This window comes from Papaver somniferum, chromosome 4, assembly GCF_003573695.1.
Source record: "Papaver somniferum cultivar HN1 chromosome 4, ASM357369v1, whole genome shotgun sequence".
Taxonomy (NCBI): Eukaryota; Viridiplantae; Streptophyta; class Magnoliopsida; order Ranunculales; family Papaveraceae; genus Papaver; species Papaver somniferum.
The window spans coordinates 46,039,634-46,063,181 of record NC_039361.1 but is presented as its reverse complement, the minus strand read 5'-3'; the positions used below and the strand labels follow the sequence as shown (position 1 = coordinate 46,063,181).

General features: G+C 36.7%; 1 protein-coding gene across 1 annotated transcript; it reads left to right on the top strand.

The window, feature by feature from the left end:
• The first annotated feature begins 13,943 nt into the window (after positions 1-13,943).
• LOC113272446 lies at positions 13,944-18,713 on the top strand. The gene is made up of 6 exons (XM_026522277.1): positions 13,944-13,968; positions 16,891-17,224; positions 17,402-17,584; positions 17,693-17,850; positions 18,107-18,184; positions 18,325-18,713. The coding sequence occupies exons 1-6, from the start codon at positions 13,944-13,946 to the stop codon at positions 18,711-18,713; spliced, it is 1,167 nt and encodes a 388-aa protein (XP_026378062.1).
• Positions 18,714-23,548: the final 4,835 nt, after the last annotated feature.

Sequence of the window (23,548 nt, the reverse complement as noted above, 5' to 3'; positions counted from 1 at the left end):
TTGGTTAACTATTGTTGAACCAACAATGTACACGTTTGGGTACGGTTAACAAACCTAGAAGCGTGCATTTCATTTGTATATAACAAGCTAAGTTTTCGATCTAACGGTTGAGAAATATTAGCTTTAATCTAAATCATGTTTTCATCTAAAGGTGGATATTGTTTGCTTTGTGACCAAGGCGAAACCTTGATTTGAAAGACTATGTAAGGGGACATCTGGAAACTCTGCAAAACTAATCCCCACACTTCACGTGTGATACTAGTTTGCGTGCTAGAGTCGTGTCTCCTTTAACCTTTGGTTTTCTTCTTCTAAAACTAGGTTAACGACTTAAAGACTTCATTGGGATTGTAAAGCCAGACCGATACTACTTTTATCGTAGTTGTGTGATCTGATCTTGCATCTTCTATCGTACGAGTACAATCAGATTGATTGGCTTGAGATTAATATCTCTGATAGGCAAGATATAAAAAGTAGTCACAAACATCTTCGTCTCATTGTTTGTGATTCCACAACATTTTGTTTCGCTACCATACAATTAATATTGTTGTGAGGTGATTGATTTATCTAGGCTGTTCTTCGGGAATATAAGACCGGATTATCAATTGGTTCCTGTTCACCTTGATTATTATCAAAAGAAGGAACAAAAACTTTAGGGTTTTTCTGTGGGAGACAGATTGATCCTTTGATAGACTTGTCTGTGTGAGACAGATTTGTTTATTATCAAAGCATGCTATTTTGAGTCGTAGCAACTCTTAGTTGTGGGTGAGATCAGCTAAGGGAATCAAGTGTGCAGTATCCTGCTGAGATCAGAGGAGTAGGGAGTACAACTGTACCTTGGATCAGTGGGAGACTGATTGGGGTTCAAATACAGTCCAGTACGAAGTTAGCTTGGAGTAAGCTAATGTCTGTAGCGGCTTAATATAGTGTGTGTTCAATCTGGACTAGGTCCCAGGGTTTTTCTGCATTTGCGGTTTCCTCGTTAACAAAATTTCTTGTGTCTGTGTTATTTCAGTTTCCGCATTATATTGTTTTATCTTTATAACTGAAATAATACAGGTTGTGCGTTAGATCATCAATTAGAATAATCCAACCTTTGGTTGTTGATTGTCATTGGTTGATCCTTAGATATTGGTCTTTGGTACCGTCCAAGTTATTCCTTGTATTTGATTAGTACTCGCAGTTTTTGTTTGAGGAAATCAAATCAAGAGAGAGAGATATAAACTCGTTGATGTACTTTTAATTGATTGAGTCTTGTTGATTCTCTTAAAAGTATATTCGAGTTTGTCCATACAGATTGCTAGGCGAAATATTAGGTGGTGTTGTTAGACCCCCGCTTTTTCAATTGGTATCAGAGCAGGCAAACACGTTCAAGACCCTACAAGTCTCTGTTTGTAGCGATCTGACTCTATGGACAGAGGTGCCATCTCTATTAACGTACCACCTGTCTTCGATGACTCTAATTACTTATGGTGGAAAATTTCTATGCGAGCTTTTCTTCAAGCGTGTGATTTTCAATCATGGGTATATGTTGTTAATGGATATGATGCTCCCGTTGTGGCAATTGGAGATGTAAACGTTCCCAAGAATATTGGTGAATATAATCCCGCTGAGATACTTGCTGCAAAGCAAAATTCCGACAGTTTGAATGCCATCATACATGCCATTACCCCAAATCTTCAGCACCATGTGTCAAATTGCACTAGGTATAAAGATGCTTGGTATATCTTAGAAACTGTATTTGAAGGAAACTCCAGTGAAAAGGAAGCTAGGCTTCAAAACCTTAAATTCCGATTGGGAGAATCTTCGTATGGCAGATGAACATACATTTGATGAATTTAATCACAAAGTGTCTGAAATTGTTAATGCATCTTTTGCATTGGGTAAGACTATTAATGAAAAGGACACTGTGATGAAAATTCTCAGATCGCTGCCATCTAGATACGAGTCTAAGAAGCATGCCATTGTTGAGGGAAATAACCTTGATAATCTTTCCAAAAATACATTGGTTGGAAAGATAAAGATATTTGGTCATGAGCTTACATCCAAAATCGGAAAGGATGTTGCTTTTAAAGCACATAAGAACACTAACTTACTTGATAAAAGTACAAGTGTTTATGTATCTGAGGATGATCAGTCTGAGGGTGATTTTTTGGATGAAGATCTTGACAAATCAGTCTCCTTGATCACAAGACAGTTTAGGGATCTTCTATTGAAGAGAAGTAAATAGTTTTCAAGAGACAAACATATGTCGTCAGATAAACCTCACAATCGCGTTCCTCCTAAAAACAGGGATGCTGACGAGGATGATGACGAGGATATGCCACAATGATTTAAGTGTAAATGTTTTGGTCATTTTTCAAACTAGTGCCCAAATCGTAGAAAATATACTGGGAACAAAGGTCTTGATGTAACACTTGATGAGATGTCTGAGATCTATGATTCCGATGAAGATAGGAAATCAAGTGTTGGTCTTCTATGTGAAAACATTTATTTTTATAATTGTAGCAATACATATATCAACCTTGATGGTTTCGATGAAGAAGAGAATCCAATCAAACTGGAAGAATCAATTGACCCATCCTTTGGAAACTCTGGTTGTAATGTTTCAGGATCTACTATGTATCTGGCTGCTTTCATACCACAGATGCCTGAATATTATCCAAGTTTGACGTGCTCGTTTTGATCTCAGAAGGGTCATGAACTATCAAGATGTTACAAGTACAAACATCAAGTGAGGCATGCCAACAAACTTCAACGAAGATCAAATCCATCGGCAAAGAAGCTTAAAATTTCTCAGAAGACTGCTGAGGTATGTAGGATTTTATCTTCGTCTAATAAGTTGGTTATCAAAGACAAAATAAGACCATTAGAGAAGAAGGTATGGTCAAATCGGTTTGATAGACAGAAGTCTGAGGATTCCTCTCAAGAGGAAAATGTTGGACAAATTGTTGTTCACCACAACACAAATTAATTATGTTGTTTGGTAAATCTTGTCTCATGTGCCTGATAAAAAATAGATAAGATTGTGTACCGCTCAGGCTTTAGGAAAAGTTTTTTTTCTTAGGATTGTTTTTCCTGTCTATCAAATAAAGTAAAGGGTTATTATCGACAAGTCTACTCTTTATAGGGTTTAGAATTGGGCGTCCACGAACCTGTTTAAAGGTTGCGAACCCTACATTCCTTTTTCCTCTCTGATATCTTTTATATCTTAAGACTGCTTGATGAGATTGTGGATTCCACTCACAAAAACTAGTTGTTTATAACTGTTCTCTAAGCATCATGTTTTTGGATGGAAAAGATGTCAATATGATTGTTAAGCCATCAATTAAGGAAAAAGAGAAATCTACAGTAACTCCTTCCTTGAAAAGAAAGAGGAGGAATACAAGAAAGCCAAGGGATGTCCCTTCTAACTCTCAGAAGTTTTCCGTTGTTATTGATGAGTTGAAGGAAGTAAGAAAGGAGATTAGTGAAATAAAGGCTTGCATTTTAAGATCTTTGGAAATTCAAAAGGCCCTGGTTCGACATCATCAGCCAAGACGGTTTGTTGGTATTGACTCCTTCCTCCACGAACCTTCTATTTTGATGGCTGTTGATGACAAGGAGTTCGGGAATGTTAAGGAATTTCTCAAAGATATTGTTGCCTAGTATGTATTCTTTTCGGTTTAGTTAGAAGAATAACTAGTGCTTGAATAACAGTGATTGTGACTACACGTAGCTATTATTTTTCATCTTCTTGTTCTTTTTTAGGCTTATTGGTTTAATTTCTAAAAATATTTGGAGGATGATGTTTTGCAGTATTTAATCTCTATGATTTGTTATATTGCAATTATCATGGGATATTGGTGTTTACGTCCGTGAAATATGTTGTCCCATATTTTGTCAAAAGTAAAGTGGTGGGCCCGGAGATGTGTGAAAATTAAGCGCAATAAAAACGGGCCTACAGTAATACCGCAAGTGCACGGTCGTCAGTTGTAGCTCGTGCAAGTACGGGTCGATCCACAGAGACTGGGAGTGTTTTGGAGTTTTCTAGCTATTTTGGGCTCCTAAATTGTTGTTGGTTAACTATGAAGCCTTTTGGGCTTTGGGCTTAGGGTACCTTTGGATTATAGGCTTGTTTGACAATGAAGTGAACTGAGCTTGGGCTCAGTTGGTCTTGAAGTGCACTAGGCTTGGCCTTTGAAGTGCATTGGGCTTTGAGTGTCAATGGGCTTCTAGATTAACCCAAGACTGAACTGGGCTTTGTAATGAATCTGGGCTTTTATCCTTTGGTTCTAAGCTAACTGTTTGGAGCAGCAACAGACAAGGTAAAGCAGGCTCTAGGCAGACAGGGCACTAAGTCACACAGGGCCAAGGATGGCATTTACAATGACATGTACAAAGAAAAAGTGACAATGGTATATACATGGAAGCAACACAGGGCAAAAGGATGCAAATTTACAATGGCATAGCAGTGATAAATCAAAGGCAATGGCCAAGGGCCAAAGGCAAAGGAAGAACAGGGCACAAAACAGTTATAAAAACAGCTATAAAAACAGTGATAAGAAGCCACAAAAACAGATAGATAACAAAGAAGAACAGGGAAGATGCTAGGCAGTGGCTGTTTTTTGGTTAAATCCTTGTCCCTAATGGAGCTAGGTGGAGGTTCTAGCCTGCCTATGTTCCAGGGCATACATAAATGGAATGGAAGGAGAAGAAGCTTGTCCAACTGTTTTACTCCTAGCATTGACTGTCTTTTAACAGCACAATCAATCACAAGCAACAATGGACACTAAATTCCTCCATTTCTCAATCAGCTCAATTTACATGAATTCTAACCTAAACTTCCACCACTAACAGTGAACAAACTTAACATTTGAGGAACTAAACATTAAACACTAAACATAACAGTAAACTAACAGTGAACTATTGAGAAAACAACAATGAAGGGAGACAGTAAACAAGAGTGATGAAAGAACACTAGGATGTTGAATCCACCATTAACCTAAGGGATATTCTACTCACAGCTAAGATAATTACCAAAGTGCTAATTGTCTGATTAAAGCACAACTAGTCTAAGGGCTTAGCAACACTGAACATGAGATGCACATGATGAAGACTATCTCAGCTGGTTCATAATTTCATCTAGTCCTAGCATTTGGGATTCAGAACATACATAACAGAAACAGTACAGAACATGATACAAATATTACAGAAACATAACATAACAGGAGACATGAAACATAACATGGATAGCAACAGCACATTACATCAAATGGAGAAACTGAACAATACACAGAACATGGAAAAACATGGATAGCAAAACAGTGAAGAACAAAGGATAAAAACAGAGCATAAAATGGAAATTTTTACAGAACTCACAGTTCTGGACACACTGGCTAATCCAGGCATAGTTACAACATACCCCCACATCATCTATTTATACATATAAGCAAAATCCCAAAAATCCCCCAAATCAGTGAAATTAGGGTTTACCCAAAAATCCAAAATTCACTCACCTAACACACTGATAACAACCCTAATACGTGACCCATGCTTCTAATTAGACGTACAATCAATTTCCCCCAAAAATCCCCAATTTATGGAATTAGGGTTCTTATAAAAATTTCTATTAAAATTTACCTAATCGCTGATGACACTGGTAGATGTCGACCCATGCCTCCAATTCTTCTCCTGATGCTTCTCTTGTTCTTCCCATGCCCTAATTGCTTTTCTAGCTCATCTATTTCATCAACCCCTAACCTAGGGTTCCTGTGAGAGGAAAAGATCGAGGAATTGATGTTATAGAAAGCTAGAGGAGTAGGGGAAGAGTGGGTTTCAGTTGGTAGGATCCATGATGTCTTTGGTGAGAGTTGTGGTGGTGGCAGAGGCGGACATGGGTGTTCTCTGCAGACGGTGAGGGAGGAGGTGGAGGAGAAGAGATCGATGGATTTAGGTTTAGGGATCGTTTGTTTTGGGGTATAGATATTAGGTAATAGAGTGTTGTGCGGGATCATCAATATTTGATGTTTTGTAAGGGGAATCCGTTGGATGAAAAGATGAAGGAATGATCCAACGACGTGATGGAGATGGGTGTGGAAAGACCGTTGGATCTGAGATACGTCAAAACTGAAGGTCCAAGATGGAGTTAGGTGTTGTAGTGTTAGACAGGATATTCAGACTTTGATGTAATGGCGATGCTGCGACCGTAGGATGCTGAGATGATCCAATCTGACGGTTAGAAAGGGAAACGGGTATGGATATAGGAAATGGACTTGGGTGAGGGTTTTGGGCATTGGGTATGCCAAGCCCATATCTTCTTTAAGAACAATTCTTCCTCTTCAAGCCCAGTTCTAGCCTTTTGGTCTTGCGCACAACATTCTTCGTGGCTTCCTTGTGTGATTCCTCTTGGCTTCCACCACTTTTCTGCCCTTTTGCGCTCCGCAATTCATCCAAACTTTATTTGGTACCTAAAAATGCAAAATTAATTAATAAAAATATTTATTCTTGAAAACAATGAAAATACAGAATATGGGTTAAAATGGAGAATTAGAGCACAAAAGATGAGTTAATTTCCAAGAAAAATATATATAAATATGCACTTTTTAGCACTCATCATAAAGTCGTTCATGATCGGTATTCATGTATTGATTTAAGGATGAACATACTTTTGACATATAAAAAAATTAAGCCTATATTGTCAATTCTTTGATGGAAGATAGGTTAAAATCTTTTGTGTTCAAGGATTATGTCTATTGAAAATTGTTATGCAAATAGTGATAGAAGATAGAATGAATCCTTGTGTATTCCACAGTATTGATCTTCACTGATCCATATTTTATGTAATACTGTGAGGCTCTGTAATGTGTTTTATGTTGAGCACGATACAACCAAGTTGATTAATTTTTGATTAGCTTTGTTGGTTGTTCCGTAAGGTACTTTATGTTGAGCATTCTTGAACTAAATTAATCATCTTGTTTCGTTATTTAGTTATTGCTCCATAAGTCTTTTTATGTCGAGCAAAACAAATGACAATTAAATTGATTACTTTTGTAATTAGTTTGGTTGTGTATTTCAATTAGATTAATTATGGGTTCTCTTGTAATTAATCTAGTTGAGTATTTTCATACTCCGTAAGATTCCTCTTATGTTGAGTATATGAACGACTATCATATTCATTTTCTAATGGTTATGTTAGTCGTATGCTCCGTAAGTTATCTTATGTCGAGCATAATCAGTTAAATTGATCACTTGTATGTTTAATTTGATTGCGTATTTCGATTAAATTAATCATGGGTTTACTTGTGATTAATTTGATTGAGCTTTTGGATATAGAAAATCTCATGGTTTTTGGTGTCCAATGAAAATCCTTCTTTTCTTTTGAAATTAAGGTCGCTCTTGTTGTTCCCTTGGGAATGACATCAAATGGGAGAGAGTTCTTTTGAATTTGTGCTTAATGGTCATATCTTGAGGGGTGTGCGGATGTGGAATTTTAAAGGGGTTATCTTGTATCTTTAAACTCCTTGATGAATGCTATTAGCTTCGGGTATATGATTGCATCTAAATTAGATGGTATGTATTTCCTATTAGTCATGAAATGTCTCTTACGGAAATTTCATTATGATCCCTTTCTTGTACCTTTGCCAATTTTATTGACAAAAAGGGGGAGAATTAATATTTCGTTCACACTACAAATACATATGGTTTTCGGATCATTGTGTAAGAGGGAGTGGTTTCCATGTGAGATGGAGTATTGACTAAGAGGGAGTAATACATATCACCATAGTATTATTGTTGAAGTTATGATACAATTGGACTTTGACACTGTGTAATAATACTATGACAGTGTATAACAATGATCGAGACCGGTGTTTTCTCATTGTTATAGATACGGATCTTCAACAATGGTGATGCTAAACTTACAACCTTTAGGACGAAGATTTCGAGGAATGTTGAGGATTAGACATGTGGAATAGGAGCTACTAAAGTTTCTTTATCTTTTTTGTATTCCATATGTATTGATAGTTTTGTCACTAAAATTGACAAAGGGGGAGATTGTTAGAGCATTGCTCGGTCGAACTCGCATGCATTGATATCTCAAGCATGTTTGTCAATGTTAGTGATCAAAACTATAAGGCTTGATTTCTAGTCTACTATAGATAAGTCTCGGACTAGGATAGAAAGTGTAGTTGAGCTCAAGGACTTCATGGCGATTCATCATATAAGAAGAAGAACTACTCAAGGAACCGGTGGAACTTCTCGACAAAAATGTATGCGAAGACTTGAACTTATCTGTTACTCAAAAGTATATCTACTCTATCTCCTACTTCTTGAGACAAAAATTCATATGCTATATATAGACTTAGATTATACACATTTGGTATTTTGAGCCGAGTATACCTCACCTATCTATATCTCGAAATATGTGTTAGTAAGCGTTTCGCTTCGACCATGTTTATCTTTACCTAGTGACGTAAGTCATGATATGTTTCAATCACTTTGAAAATTTCTTTGACGAGAAATGGTATTACAACTATATAACTAAGAATGTTTCAATGGTTGGAATGAGAGTTTAGATTACATAACCAATGATGGAAATAAGTATTGTTGTGGAAACACATATGTGCATAAGTCCTATCCCTTGAACCAAAGTTTGCGATCTTTGTTGATCAAGAGAAACCAGAAGAATGGCTTGTTGCCAATTTCGCGAACTGCCGAAATTCTCATCCCGAGAAATTCTGCTGGAGTTGAAAAACTAGATGCGTCCGCGAACCCAGTCCGCGAACCGGCGGAAAGTCTTTGCCGAGATTTTCTGCTGGAGTTTGTAAACTCTTCCCGGTTGCTTAAGTCCGCGAACCTAGTGTGCGAACTTAAGAAGGTTATATATCTGAAGATGATTTCTGAACTTAAACTTATAAAGACTAAGGAATGAAATTTGCAAACCGTGGCTATAAAGTTCATGAACCGACTCGAGTGAATCAAATCATCTTTGCTTCAATTCTGTCTTATGTAGTACATAAGATTTCCTTGCAATTGAACAACTCTCTAACTAGTTCATTTGAGTCATTTGAACTAGTTATGGTGAAAAAGAATATGGTTGGTATGAAATGCTCATATGGCTAACCTTTTGGTTAACTATTGTTGAACACGGTTAAGAAACCTAGAAGCGTGCATTTCATTTGTGTATAACAAGATAAGTTTTCGATCTAACGGTTGAGAAATATTAGATTTAATCTAAATCAGGTTTTCAACTAACGGTGGATATTGTTTTCTTTTTGTCCAAGGCGAAACCCTGATTTGAAAGGCTATATAAGGGGACATCTAGCAACTCTGCAAAACTAATCCCCACACTTCACGTGTGATACTAGTTTACGTGCTAGAGTCATGTCTTCTTTAAACTTTGGTTTTCTTCTTCTAAAACCAGGTTAACGACTTAAAGACTTCATTGGGATTGTGAAGCCATACCGATACTACTTTTATCATAGTTGTGTGATATGATCTTGCATCTTCTATCGTACGAGTACAATCAGATTGATTGGCTTGAGATTAATATCTCCGGTAGGCAAGATATAAAAAGTATTCATAAACATCTTCGTCTCATTGTTTGTGATTCCGCAACATCTTGTTTCGCTACCACACGATTAAGATTGTTATGAGGTGATTGATTTATCTAGGCTGTTCTTCGGGAATATAAGACCGGATTATCAATTGGTTCCTGTTCACCTTGATTATTATCAAAAGACGGAAAAAACTTTAGGGTTTTCTTGTGGGAGACAGATTGATCCTTTGAAAGACTTGTCTGTGTGAGACAGATTTATTTATTGTCAAAGCCTGCGATTTTGGGTCGTAGCAACTCTTAGTTGTGGGTGAGATTAGCTAAGGGAATCAAGTGCGCAGTATCCTGCTGGGATCAGAGGCGTAGGGAGTACAACTGTACCTTGGATCAGTGGGAAACTGATTGGGGTTCAACTACACTCCATTCCGAAGTTAGCTTGGAGTAGGCTAGTGTCTGTAGCAGCTTAATACAGTGTGTGTTCAATCTGGACTAGGTCCCGGGGTTTTTCTGCATTTGCGGTTTCCTCGTTAACAAAATTTCTGGTGTCTGTGTTATTTCAGTTTCCACATTATATTGTTTTATCTTTATAATTGAAATAATACAGGTTGTGCGTTAGATCATCAATTAGAATAATCCAACATTTGGTTGTTGATTGTCATTGATTGATTCTTGGATATTGGTCTTTGGTACCATCCAAGTTATTCCTTGTATTTGATTAGTACTCGCAGTTTCTGTTTGAGGAAATCAAATCAAGAGAGAGAGATATAAACTCGTTGATGTACTTTTAATTGATTGAGTCTTGTTGATTCTCTTAAAAATATATTCGATTTTGTCCATACAGATTGCTAAGAGAAATATTGGGTGGTGTTGTTAGACCCCCGCTTTTTCACTCCCTTATATAGTCTTTTAAATCAGGGTTTGCAATCAATGTTAGCTTGGTAACAAAGCATTCAATATTCACCATTAAATTAAAACCTTATTAGATTTAAGCTAATATCTTTCAACCGTTGGATCGAAAACTTAGCTTGTTACACACAAATGAAATGCACGTTTCTAGGTTTGTGTAATCATACCCAAACATGTACATTTGTTGGTTCAACAATAGTTAACTAAATGGTTAGCCATATGAGCACTTTCATATCAACCATATTCTTCTTCACCATAACTAGTTCAAATGATCAAATGAACTAGTTAGATAGTTGTTCAATTGCAAGGAAATCTTATGTAACTACACAAGACACAATTGAAGCAAAAACGATTTGATTCACATGAATCGGTTCATGAACTTTATAGCCACGGTTTGCAAAATGCATTCCTTAGTTTATATAAGTATAAGTTTAAAAACAATCGTCTTTAGATATAACCTAACTCAAGTTCGCAGACTGGGTTCGCGGACTTAAGTTCCCGGAAGGAGTTCTCAAACTCCAGCAGATTTTCTAAGGACGAGAACTTCCGCCAGTTCACGGACTGGGTTCGCGTACTGAGTTCACGACTCTTGTTCCGGTTCTCTTGATCAAAAAAGTTCGCAAACTTCGGGGAATAAGGACTTATACGTATATGTGTTTCCACAACAATGCTTATATTCATTGTTGGTTATATAATCTAAACTCTCATTTCAATCATTGAAACATTCTTAGAGGACGTTATATAGTTGTTATTCACAAACCATTTTCCGTAAAAGTGATTGAAACATAACATGACTTTCGTCACTAGGTAAATATGAACTTGGTTAAATCGAAAGCTTACCAACACATATTTCGAGAAATAGATAGGCGAGATATACTCGGCTCGAAATAGCAAATGTGTATAATCAAAGTCTATATAGCAAAACGACTTTTGTCTCAAGATAGGAGATATAGTAGATAGACTTTTGAGTGATAGATAAGTTCAAATCTCCACATACCTTTTAGTTGATGAGGTTCCACCAGTTCCTTGAGTAGTTCTTCGTCTTGTAAGATGATCCGCCATGAGTGCTTGAGCTCAACTACACTTTCTATCCTAGTCCGAGACTTATCTATAGTAGACTAGAAATCAAGACTTATAGTTTTGATCACTAACATTGACAAACATGCTTGATATAGCAACGCATGTGAGTTCGACCGAGAAATGCTCTAACACTATCATCTTAGGTATGATTTCTTCAGCAACTTCATCATCTTTGTAGCTGTTAATTAACTCTTGGGCCCATATAGGTTGTGTAACAGAGATGACATTACAAGAATATGTCACAGGTATTCTAGAAATTGCGTCTGTAGCTTTATTCTCCATTCCCTTTTTGTATTGGATCTCATAATAAAATCCCAGTAACTTCATAAGCTATCTCTGTTGAAGGACAGTAGTAATTCTTAGCTCCATGAAGTAATTGATGCTTTGCTGATCTGTATGGATGATAAACTTGTGCCCTGCTAGGTATCCCCTCCATCTAGTGACAGCTGAGACTATGGCTAGAAATTAATTTTCATATGTGGAAAAACCTAAGGATTTTGGGCCCAATGATTTACTGTAAAAAGCTATAGGTCCACTTTCCTGCATCAAGACTGCCCCAATACCTGTTGCACAAGCATCAGTTTCCACCACAAAAACTATGCTGAAATCTGGTAAGGCTAGAATTGGATTGCTACACATGGCTGCTTTAAGAGTATTGAAAGCTTCAGTGGCATCTGGTGACCAATTGAAGGTATTCTTCTTCTCTGTTAAAGGCTTGCTGATATTACCATAACCCTTCACAAACTTTCTGTAGTAGCCAGTGAGGCCCAAGAAACCTCTTAACTCCTTAATAGTTTTAGGAACAAGCCATTCCTTCATGCTTGAGATTTTTTTAGGGTCAGCTGCCACACCTTGTCGAGTGATCAAATGCCTTAAATATTCCAGCTCTTCTTGGGAAAAACAACACTTAGATTGCTTAGAAAATAACTGATGGTGCCTTAGTAACTCAAGAACAATCAATAAATGTTTTTCATGCTCCTCATGGCTTGGACTGTGTATCAGGATGTCATCAAAGAATTCCAAAACATATTGCTTTAAGTATGGTTTGAATACATCATTCATAAAGTCTTGGAAGGTGGCTGGAGTATTGGTGAGTCCAAAGGGCATAACCTTGAAATGATAGTGCCCTTGATGTGTTCTGAAAGCAGTCTTGGGAATGTCTTTCTCATAGAATCTTATTTGGTGATACCCTGACCTTAAGTCAATCTTGGTGAACACTCTAGATCCATGCAATTCATCTAGTAGCTCATTTATGACTGGAATGGGATACTTATCCTTGATGGTGAGTTCAGTGAGCTGTCTCTAATCAACACAAAATCGCCAAGTTCCATCCTTCTTCTTCACTAGTAGTATTGAAGAGGAAAATGGGATGTGACTTGGTTGTATAATACCATTTTCTAGCATTTCTTGGACTATCTTCTCCACCACAGACTTTTGAATATAGGGCACTTGTAGGGCCTCTGATTTTTGGGTTGTGAGTTAGGTTTCAGTGGTATCTGATGATCTAGTACTCTAACAGGGGGTAGCTGGTTTGGTTCTTTGAAAACCTCATCATTAGTGGTTAGCATGTTTTGAATATTAGAGGGTATTGAAGTTATGGGTAGTTAGGTAGTTGAAATAGAAAATAAGTGCCCTACCAACCCATGAGTGTTATTTCTATGGAAATTTTTTACTGCACTAGAACTCATCTGCATCAAGATGGTTTTTTCAAAGCTTCCAGTTAAGGTGAACTTTCTTATGTGGTGTCTGAAGGTAACACTTAGTTAGCAAAGTTAAACATTACATCACCCAATTTTCTCAGCCATTCATCCCCAAGCACCATATCACACCCTCCAAGAGGAAGTAACCTCAAATCTTCAACAAAAGTATGTCCCTGCATCTCCCATTTCAACATAGTGCAAACCCTGTGCTTATTGTCTTCTCTCCATTAACCACTGTCACTAAAAGATTAGTTGTGGGATGTACTAGGCATGACATTTTTGAGCTACATTAGTGTCAATGAAGCTATTAGTACTTCCACTGTCAGTAAGGATTGTTATGGCTTGCTTCTTCAAGATAACTAGTATTCTGATTGTCTCACTATTTGTTCCACTAGTTAGAGCATGGAGGGATATCTCCATATCTGACTCCACATGGTTTGTGTTCTCTTCTTCTAAAGACAGTTCCTCCTCAGATTCTTCTTCTTCTACTCCTTCGGTACCTAACATAAATAGTTGTTGGCTCTTGCACTTATGTCCAATCTTATATGGTTCATCACAATTGTAGCAGAGTCCCCTTGCACGCCTTTGGTCCATCTATTCTGGGGTGAGTCTTATAATGGGTGGGAATTTGTTACTTCTAAAGTTTGAAGATGTAAGTTGGGGTTTAGGAGTGACAGTGGGTTTTTGAGTATTGGTGTTTGGTGAGGGTACTCTTGGTGAGAATGATGGTGGTGCAAAAGTTTAAGAAGGGTATGCAGTGGTGGGATTGATATTAAGTTGTGGATTAGCAGATTTTTGGCCAGTACTCACAGTGAATTCTTACATTCTGGCTAAATAAAAAGCTTGAAATAATGTAATTGGTTTGAACATTTGTACTGCACTCTTGATTTCAGGCTTTAGCCCACTGATGAAGCTAAGAATGAAATAGTCTTCAGTCATGTAGTGATTCTTACTAATCATCAAGGCTTAAGTGTCTCAAACTCAGTATAATATTCTTCACTGTATCAACTTGAAATAACTTGTTGAAACATCCCACATAGTTATCATTTTCAAGGTCCTTAAACCTCAAACAGATTGCTTCTACTAGTTCTCTCCAGCTAATATATCCTTTACCAGTGTGATAATCTAAGAACCATTAATCAGCTTTACCATTTAGATATAAAGAAGCAATACTTACTTTCTGAGTATCATCAGTGTTGCAGATCTGGAAGTAACGTTCACACTTTCTGATCCAACTTCTAGGATTTTCTCCATCAAATCTGGGAAAATCCAAATTTGGGTTTCTTCCGTAGTTAGTCTAGATGATTCACCGTGCCGGTCATGTGGATATGTCATTTCTGGAGATTTTTCTCGCCGTCTTGAATGTAGATCTATCACTTCTGGTGATTTTTCAGGTGATTTTGAGACGGACTCTTTAACGTTATCTTCTGTATTTTCTCTTACCACTAAAAGCTTGAATAGTTGAGCTATTGTAGTTAGAGTTTTCTCGGCCACATCTTTACTTTCATCAGCAGAACGTACAAGTTATTGGAGAAAGTTATTGATTTCCTGTGCATTTTTATCCAGGGTCTCACTCAACTCGCTGATTTTCTGTTTCATATCCTTGGTTGTTGCGTCTACGTCTTTCATTAGTGATGTTCCTGTTGTTCCTGTCATCGTAACCTGCTCTCGATACCAATTATATTCTTCTTAGTACAAAAGATAATGAAAACCCTTATGTATACACTAATACAACCTATTTCTTTAACAATTCTTGTGATGTCCTTCTCTTACAGTTCACAGGATAAAGAGAGACTAAGCCCTAATTAATGACGCCTAACAGTTTTGTGGTGCCCCTAAAACAGACTTGCTAGCCCTTATCTCAGTTGGGTACATGACACAATAGAAAACCTAGGTATAAATATTTGGTTGATGATTTTCTTTGTCAAAGTTGGAACTGAACTACGTAAAATTTGGTGGAAATTGAATTATTGTCCTTACTTTTGATGGACTTTACAAATATCCTTATCACACAATAATTCTATCCCTCTCCTTGTACAATCCCATCATGGGCCCAATAAAAAATTATGGACTTCCAAATATACCTCCAATATATATTTGGATAAAAAAATTGAATTTCAGTTATAAACAGAAACTGAAAACCGAAAGAGAGAGAAAGAGATCCAGCTGCAAAAGCTCAGCTCGTGATTTTTTTCCCGAAGATTTTCGTTTTCATTTCAATCTATGATTCGGATATTGAAATTCTTCTTCTCCTCCTTCTTCTTCATTATCTGTGCAGCAAGATTCATCAACTAATCAACGGAATCAGAGATTTTAGCTCTGTTTAACTGAAATTTCCGTGAACAACAGAAATCACTGGATCTGTATTTCTGAAACAAATTGGTACTGTTGACGTTATTTGAAGATTCATATAGTTGTTTTTGATGATTGCATGTTCGTTTCATTGATTTTTATATACAATTCTTCTTTTTTTTTGTTGTTGTTGATGCAGAGATCGTGATTTATGTGGGAAGATTGATTTCGTGATTATTCTGTTAGATTGATTGGTTGATATTGATATAGTTTAATCTCGAGATCCTTATTCATCTATTAAACAGGTACGTTTTAATTTTTGATTTGTTATTTACACTTTATTTTTCTTAAATCTGCTCATCAACTTTGGTTTTATGTTTATGCTAAAATGTTGAAGAATTTTGTTTGTGTCAACTGTTGTTGTTGATCCAAAATTTATGCTGAAATGTTGATGATTCATGTTTGTGATGTATTTTAGACACTCTAGTGAATATTTTTTTGATGAAAAGTAGATATTATTTGGATCAACCTTGATTGTTGATACAAAAACTGTGATGTTTTTTAGTTTATTTGTGGCAACTGTTGTTGTTGATCCAAAATTTATGCTGAAATGTTGATGATTCATGTTTGTGATGTACTTTAGACACTCTACTGATTATGTTTTTGATGAAATTTAGATATTATTTGGATCAACCTTGATTTTTGATACAAAAATTATGATGTTTTTTAGTTTATTTGTGTCAACTGCTGTTGTTGATCCAAATTTTTGAACACAAAATGTTCTTATTTTGTGTTGTTATTTCTTTGGTATATTTGATGGTAATCATTATGCATTAAATTTGTTGATAATGTAGTTTTTATTTTAGGTTTCTCACCTTCTACATTGAATACGCCCCCTCATGAGGTGCGATGTAATACAATATGTAACTTAGGGTAGTTTAGACTGCTTTTCTTTTTGGTTTGCATTGGAATTCATGCTTTAATTACCGTTTATTGGATCAACTGTGGTATTTTACACAGATTTATTGGATCAACTGTGATTGTTTACTCAAAAACATCACTGAAATGGATAAACTTCTATTGTTTATTCTATTTTTTATTTGTATCAACTGTTGTTGTTTATCCCCTAAATTGGATAAACTTCTACTGTTGATCCATTTTATTCGATTAACTGTAATTGTTTACACAGATTTATTTTCAACACCACTATATCTTATGGTTGTTGAAGGCCAAAGATGGTTGTTTTAGAGTTCAAATTTTGCAATCAGACCGTCTCACATCCCGTTTCAGTATCAACTATTGTCAAGGATATGATAAGTGTGGTGAAACAAAAGTGGCCTTATGTTCCTAAATAACTTATACTTTTTGGTTACATTGTAGATGGTACTTCAAATGTCATCAATCACGATTTGGATTTGAGGTTTTTCATTCACTACTGCAGCTCACAAGGGATTGACTTGTTGAAGTTTGAAATCCAGTTAAGGACTTGTGTTGATTCTATCTCTTCATCATCTTCTTCTGCTCGTGCTCCTGCATCTTCGTCATCATCAAGTTGTATTTCAAGTGATGAGGTAGTTGTTGTGGAAGATGTCATTGATGACGCGTGTTTGATCAAAAAGGTACCGAAGAAGTCTGATGCTTGGGTCAACATCTTAACTGGAGTAGGGAAATTGTTTGAAGGTGGTATCGTTGAAGTTAATAACTGTGTTAAAAAGTATGAAATATGTAGTGGTCGCAAATACAAAATAGTTAAGAGTGACTTTGAACAATACACTGTGGAGTGCAAGTTCAAGGTGGAGGAAAATTGTCGCTGGAGGGTTCACGCCTCTCTCCTTGCCAAATCAAATGGTGTATTCCAATGAAAGAGATATGTTGCAGAGCATTCATGTAGTTTAGCTTGTTCTGATCCATCAAAAGTTAGGATGAGAAAATCGTTTATGAAGAATATCTTAGCAGATGATTTACGAGCATCGAAGAAGAAGAAGACTGCTTCTGATGTTATAGATTTATTCCGCATGAAATATGGAGTTGACCTCACGTATAGTCAGGCATACCATGGTTTACAATTCACCAAGTAATTTCTTTGGGGTGATGAAATCAAGTCCTATTCAGACTTTGTTTGGTATAAAGATACCATTGAACATTACAATCCTGGAAGTGTCGTTAATTTTGAGTTTGATAGTGTGACGCGTCAGTTTAAAAAGTTTTTCGTTTCTTTTGAAGCTTCCATAACTGGTTTCAACAATTACTGTCGTCCAATGCTATTTATCGATTGCACGTTTCTCACCGGGAAGTTCAAAGGTGGTCTTATGGTTGCTTGCGGCAAAACTGGTAGCCAAGGTATGACTTTTAACTTTTTACTCTTTTTCATTTAGTAGTTTTAGTAACCAACTTGTTTGATCCATCATCATGGATCAATATCCATTGTTTATCCAACTAAAATGGATCAACTTTCTACTGTTGATCCATCATCATGGATACACATCCATTGTTGATCCAACTGAAATGGATAAACTTCTATTGTTGATCCAAATGAAATGCATGAATTTATCAATTTCAGTTTTATTGCACTTATTTTATTTTTTGGTTTTTGTAGAGATCTATCCAGTTGCATTTGGAATTGTTCCTTATGAAAATTGTGAGAGTTGGCAATGGTTATTAACCAATTTGAAGGGTATTATTCGTGAAGATCGTCCACTGACCATCATATCAGATCATGGAATCGGCCTTTTGAAGCATGTTCCTGAAGTCTTCCCACATGCTTACCATTCCTTCTGTTTGTACCATATGAAATGAAATATTCCTGTTCCAAAGGGCAAGAGCAGACAAACTGCAGTCAAGTTATTCGATCAGTGTTCACTGCATTAACAAAGGAAAATTTTTATGCTGCTGCGAAGAGTATGAGTAATCTAAAGTTGGATTCAGTGGTTGCTTGGATGATGAAGATTCCATTTGAGAAATGGGCTGCTCATGCATTTCCAAGAGAGAGGTGGGGTGAGAACACTTCTAGTATTGCTGAGAGTTTTAATAATGTTATTAAGCATGATAAGCCGCTTCCAGCACTTGAGCTTGTCGATGTTATTCGTGCTAAGGTAATGGAGCAGAATTACAAGAGGTTATTGGAGTCTAACAAGTGGACTATAGTGCTTACTCCACGTATGCAAGCGAGGTTTAACAAGAGGATAAGCGACTGCCATTCATAAAGTTTCGGAGATCAACTGAGAAAGTATTTGAGATCATTTCTCCAACAGGAAAGCATATTGTCGACTTGGATTCTAGAACTTGCAGCTGCAATTGGTGGAAAAATATAGCTTCCCTTGCAGTCATGTAATGAAGGCAATGTTGCAGATTGGAAATGATAAACCGTACAAGTACATCAGCCCTTACTATACTTCTGACTATTATAGAAAGTTGTACTCTCGACCCATATATCATATTCCGGACTCTGAGAAGCCACCTGTAATTAATGAAAAGGTGTATGTTTTGCCTCCCAATGGTGGTCGAGAACAAGGTGGAAGGCCTAAAGGTGCTAGATATCGGGGTTGTCGTGAAAAGGTGCGCAAGATGAGAAAGTGTGGCCAATGTGGGATTCTCACCTTTCACAATCGGCAAACATGTCGCAGAGCTCATTTGGATCCTCGTGCACCAACGTTTCGCAAGGAGTCTAATTACAGGATGATTAAGTTCTTGAAGAGGATGTTGTTCTGAAGTTCTTTTGGTGTTTTCATATTCTGAACAACTTGTTTTAGGTTTCTGACTAGTTGGCTGTTTCTTTTTTAAAATGATTTTTCAGTTTGGACTTGTTAATTTTCTTAATGACATAGATTCTTATTTGTTGTTATGAATTTTATTCTTTTGTTTCTTGTGTATATGTCAGTATGCTGGTTCCAGTTTTATTGATTTTTACAGGAAACATACTTGTATAAATTGTGCCAACTGCACTTGTTTATCCTTTTTTTGTGGATCAACAATTATTGTTTATCCAACTGAAATGGATCAACAATGGTTGTTTATCCACCTGAAATGGATCAACAATGGTTTTTGACACACAAAACAAAAAAATAATTGGCATGGTTCTATTTGTATTTGCTAGTAAACTCCTCAAGCTTTACATACCTGTAACATTCATTCATAATCAGACCAATTTGCTAGTAATAAATGGATCAAAAATTATTGTTTATCCAAGTGAAATGGATCAACAATGGTTGTTGACACACAAAACAAAAATATAATTGGCATGGTTCTATCTGTATTTGCTAGTAAACTCCTCAAGCTTTACATACCTGTAACATTCATTCATAATCAGACCAATTTGCTAGTAATAAATGGATTAACAATGATTGTTTATCCAACTGAAATGGATCAACAATGGGTGTTGACACACAAAACAAAAAAATAATTGGCATGGTTCTATCTGTATTTGCTATTAAACTCCTCAAGCTTTACATACCTGTAACATTCATTCATAATCAGAGCAATCATACTTTCATAATATTTCATAATAATATATTTATTCATAATCAGACCTACAATAATGTTTCATGATAACATATTCATTCATAATCAGACCTACAATTCGATTTACTTACTAATATAGATTTTTTTAAATACTTCAGTTTCATTTTCTTTACAGACCATAAAAAGACTATGACATCAAGCTCACTCTAATAGTTCAACTGAGTCTTGCAATTGCATTATTTCTGTAACATAGTCAGTAGCAGAATCAGGAAGTAGGATAATATCTTTAGTAGAGTCAGCAGCTGAATCAGGATTCTTCCATGTACCCAGTTCTGACAAGATTCTTGTTGCAATGTTCACTCTCTTCTTGTTAAACTTCTCATCTAAGTTAGTGATTTCAGATAGATTTTCACAATTTCCACGCTTTACCAAATTCTTCATGTACATGCAAGTGTGCAATGCACAATCGCATCCGTCTTGTGCTGGTATATTGTAGTGTGAAAATCTTGTCTATATGTCACCACATGTCTCTGGATCTTTGTGGCCCATTTCATTCAGCACTTTAGTCAGTGGTATTATCATCACAAAATACTGCCAATTGTAAGCCGCATTGCGCCTTGCAGAGTTGTACACTATCATCCATTTTCCTTTTACCAACGCAAGCACCACCCAATGGTATCCAACACCTTGCTGATCAGTCAAGCACATTGGTATAATAAGGTATGTGTCTTCAACATTCCCTATGTAACTTTTCCTTAGCTTTTCCTGAATCCCACATCTCTCTACCTTTGCTATATTTTGCGAGGCTAATGTCATTCCCAATATTGGATGTATCAATATATTTTTCAAATATATTAGTTTGCCATATTATGAATCATCTTAACTAGAGAACTATATATCAAAACAAGTAAATTTCACTTGGATCAACAGTGGTTGTTTACCCCATTCACTTGGATAAACTGCCATTGTTGATCCACAACGAAACCAAGATTTTATGCTACTTACATAATCATTTTTTGAGAGAATAATGTGGTTCCTGTATTGAGGTTTATGCGGCGATTCCATATTTGATTTCAGCATGGTGGTGTAGTAATCAATAATGTCACCGTGAATGTTTTGATTATTCATTAGATGTTGTATATGCTTTCCATTGATGATTATTCCCAAATCAGTATTGCAGAAATAAAAACTATAAGCTTTGTCGCTGCATTTTCAACAAATAAAAAACAAATGAAAATGTAATTAAAAAGAACTAGCATATAACCCAAAAGAAACAACTATGTGATCTGAGGTGTATTACATACCATTCATTTGCATTCTGAAATAACGGCTGGATGATTTCTTTTTCGTCGTCAGTGCATTTTTTCCACAATTTCAGTCTTTGTGGCCTTGTCAGTTTTTTTGGTTCGGGTGGTGCGACGTCAATGACATGCTCGAGGTCAATTATTTCACTTTCTTTCTTCACTTTCTTTTTTTTCCTTTTCCACCTTTCCTTTGTGCCCTATTTCTCTTAGGAGGTGATTGACTTCGAAGTTTATACGTCTTTATCTTTGTCCTTTCTCCTTTCTTCACCCGTTTTACAAGAGAACTGAATATCTGTTCTTGTGCTTCTGATGCTTTTGCTTCTTTTGATTGTTCCTCTGATTCTGTTTCCTCTTCAGTTTGCTCTTCAACTACATCCACATTATAAATATGGTTCAACCCTTGCAGTATTGCATCTTGTGATTTATTTTCAGAAAAATCCTCTTCTGTTTCTTGTGTTGTGATGAGTGCTAAAAAGTGCATATTTCTATATCTTTTTGTTGGCAATTAACTCATCTTTTGTGCTCTAATTCTCCATTTTATCCCACATTCTGTATTTTCATTGTTTTCAAGAATAAATACTTTTCTTAATTAATTTTGTATTTTTAGGTTCTAAATAAAGTCTGGATGGAATTACGGAGCGAAAAGAGCAGAAAAGTGGTGGAAGCCGATAGGAATCACGCAAGGAAGCCGCGAGGAATGTTGTGCACAAGACCAAAAGGCTAGAAATGGGCTTAACAAGGAAGAATTGTTCTTAAAGAAGATATGGGCTTGGCATACCAAAGGCCCAAAACCCTTAACCAAACCCATTTCCAATATCCATACCCGTCTCCTTCGTCAGCCGTCAGATTGGATCACATCTGAATCCAATGGTCGCAGCATCGCCAGTACATCAAAGTCTGAAGCTCCTGTCTAACACTACAACACCTAACTCCATCTTGAGCCGTCAGTTTCGTTGTATCAGACATCCAACGGTCGATACCAGCCTCTTCACTTGTAGCCGTTAGATCAATCTATCATTTCCGCATCCCACGGCTGAGCTTCGCGAATCATCGAGACTTGATGAAACCGCTCAACACCCAAACACCTAACCCTATACCCAAAACAGAACCAAACATCCCCTACCCCAAATTCCATCGATCCCATCTTCTCCCTCACCGTCTGCAGAGAAAACTCTGCCATCGCCACCATCCCTAGCCTCTTTCTCCTCTGCCATACCCACTCTACTTCACCAACTACAGAAACCCATCATCACCACCAACCTTCCCTACTAACTATCAATCGATTTCATCGATTTCACACCCCTCTTCTCACTGTTGGCGTGTGAAAGTGGTGAAATAGGATGATGGCTATGAAGCTAGAGCATGGAGAGGAAGAGGAGCAGCAACAGCAGTATGTGTAAGCAATTGTCCCATCAATTTCTCGAATTTTTTTGTAACCCTAACCCTAACTGTTGATTTGGGAATTTGGGGGAAAATTGTAAACCCTAATTTTGGGCATAAATAGAAGGCTTGTGTGTTGTGTTGAAGATATGCCTGGGCTAGCCAGTGCTTCACCCAATAGGACTGGAACAGCCAGTGCCTCAAGGGTTAGTTCTTAGTTTAAATTATTTTGTAAATTTCAATTGTATTTGTCCCATCCATACTCTGATCTTGTTGTGCTTGAACTGTCTAGTATTGAATATCCTTTTAGGTTGTTAAAACACTAAGCAAGCTTCTCTGCGGGTAGTTGCAGTGTGAGAGCCCCAACTACTACTAGGATTAGATTCATCTTAGTGTTCTTAGTAATCTTTCTAGACCAACCCTTAGATGAACAACTGGCTTTGAACCGCAACTGTCATCTTGTTAATCAGTGAGCCTAGAAGCTCACTGATAACTAACAAGGGATAAGAACATAGTTGGAGGACTTAGATTAGGTGGAGAGGGGAATCCAAGCCCTAGTTTCCAAAACTCACTTTCATCCAAAAATCCATCACTGTTTAGTTTGATCAATATTTGTTGTTTCATGTCCCGTTAGTGTCTTGTTTAATTTTGTTAGTTCAATTCACTTTTAGTTTTCATATCCTTGTTTAGTTAGGTCATTTAGTTTAGAGAATTAGCTTAGGAAACTTCAACTCACACCCTAGTCCCTGTGGATTCGACCCGTATTTGCACAAGCTACAATCGACACCGTGCACTTGCGGTTAACAAGTAGGCTTCTTCTTATTCTCTTATTTTACACACATTCCCAAGACTACCAAGTTTTTGACGCCGCTGCCGGGGACTGGTGCTGTGTAGTA

Coding starts and splice junctions, on each gene's coding strand:
- LOC113272446 (XM_026522277.1), top strand. CDS start 13,944: ATGGTGGTGCAAAAGTTTAAGAAGG. Junction 17,585..17,692: donor CATGGTTTACAATTCACCAA/GTAATTTCTTTG, acceptor TGAGTTTGATAG/TGTGACGCGTCAGTTTAAAA. Junction 17,851..18,106: donor CGGCAAAACTGGTAGCCAAG/GTATGACTTTTA, acceptor TGGTTTTTGTAG/AGATCTATCCAGTTGCATTT.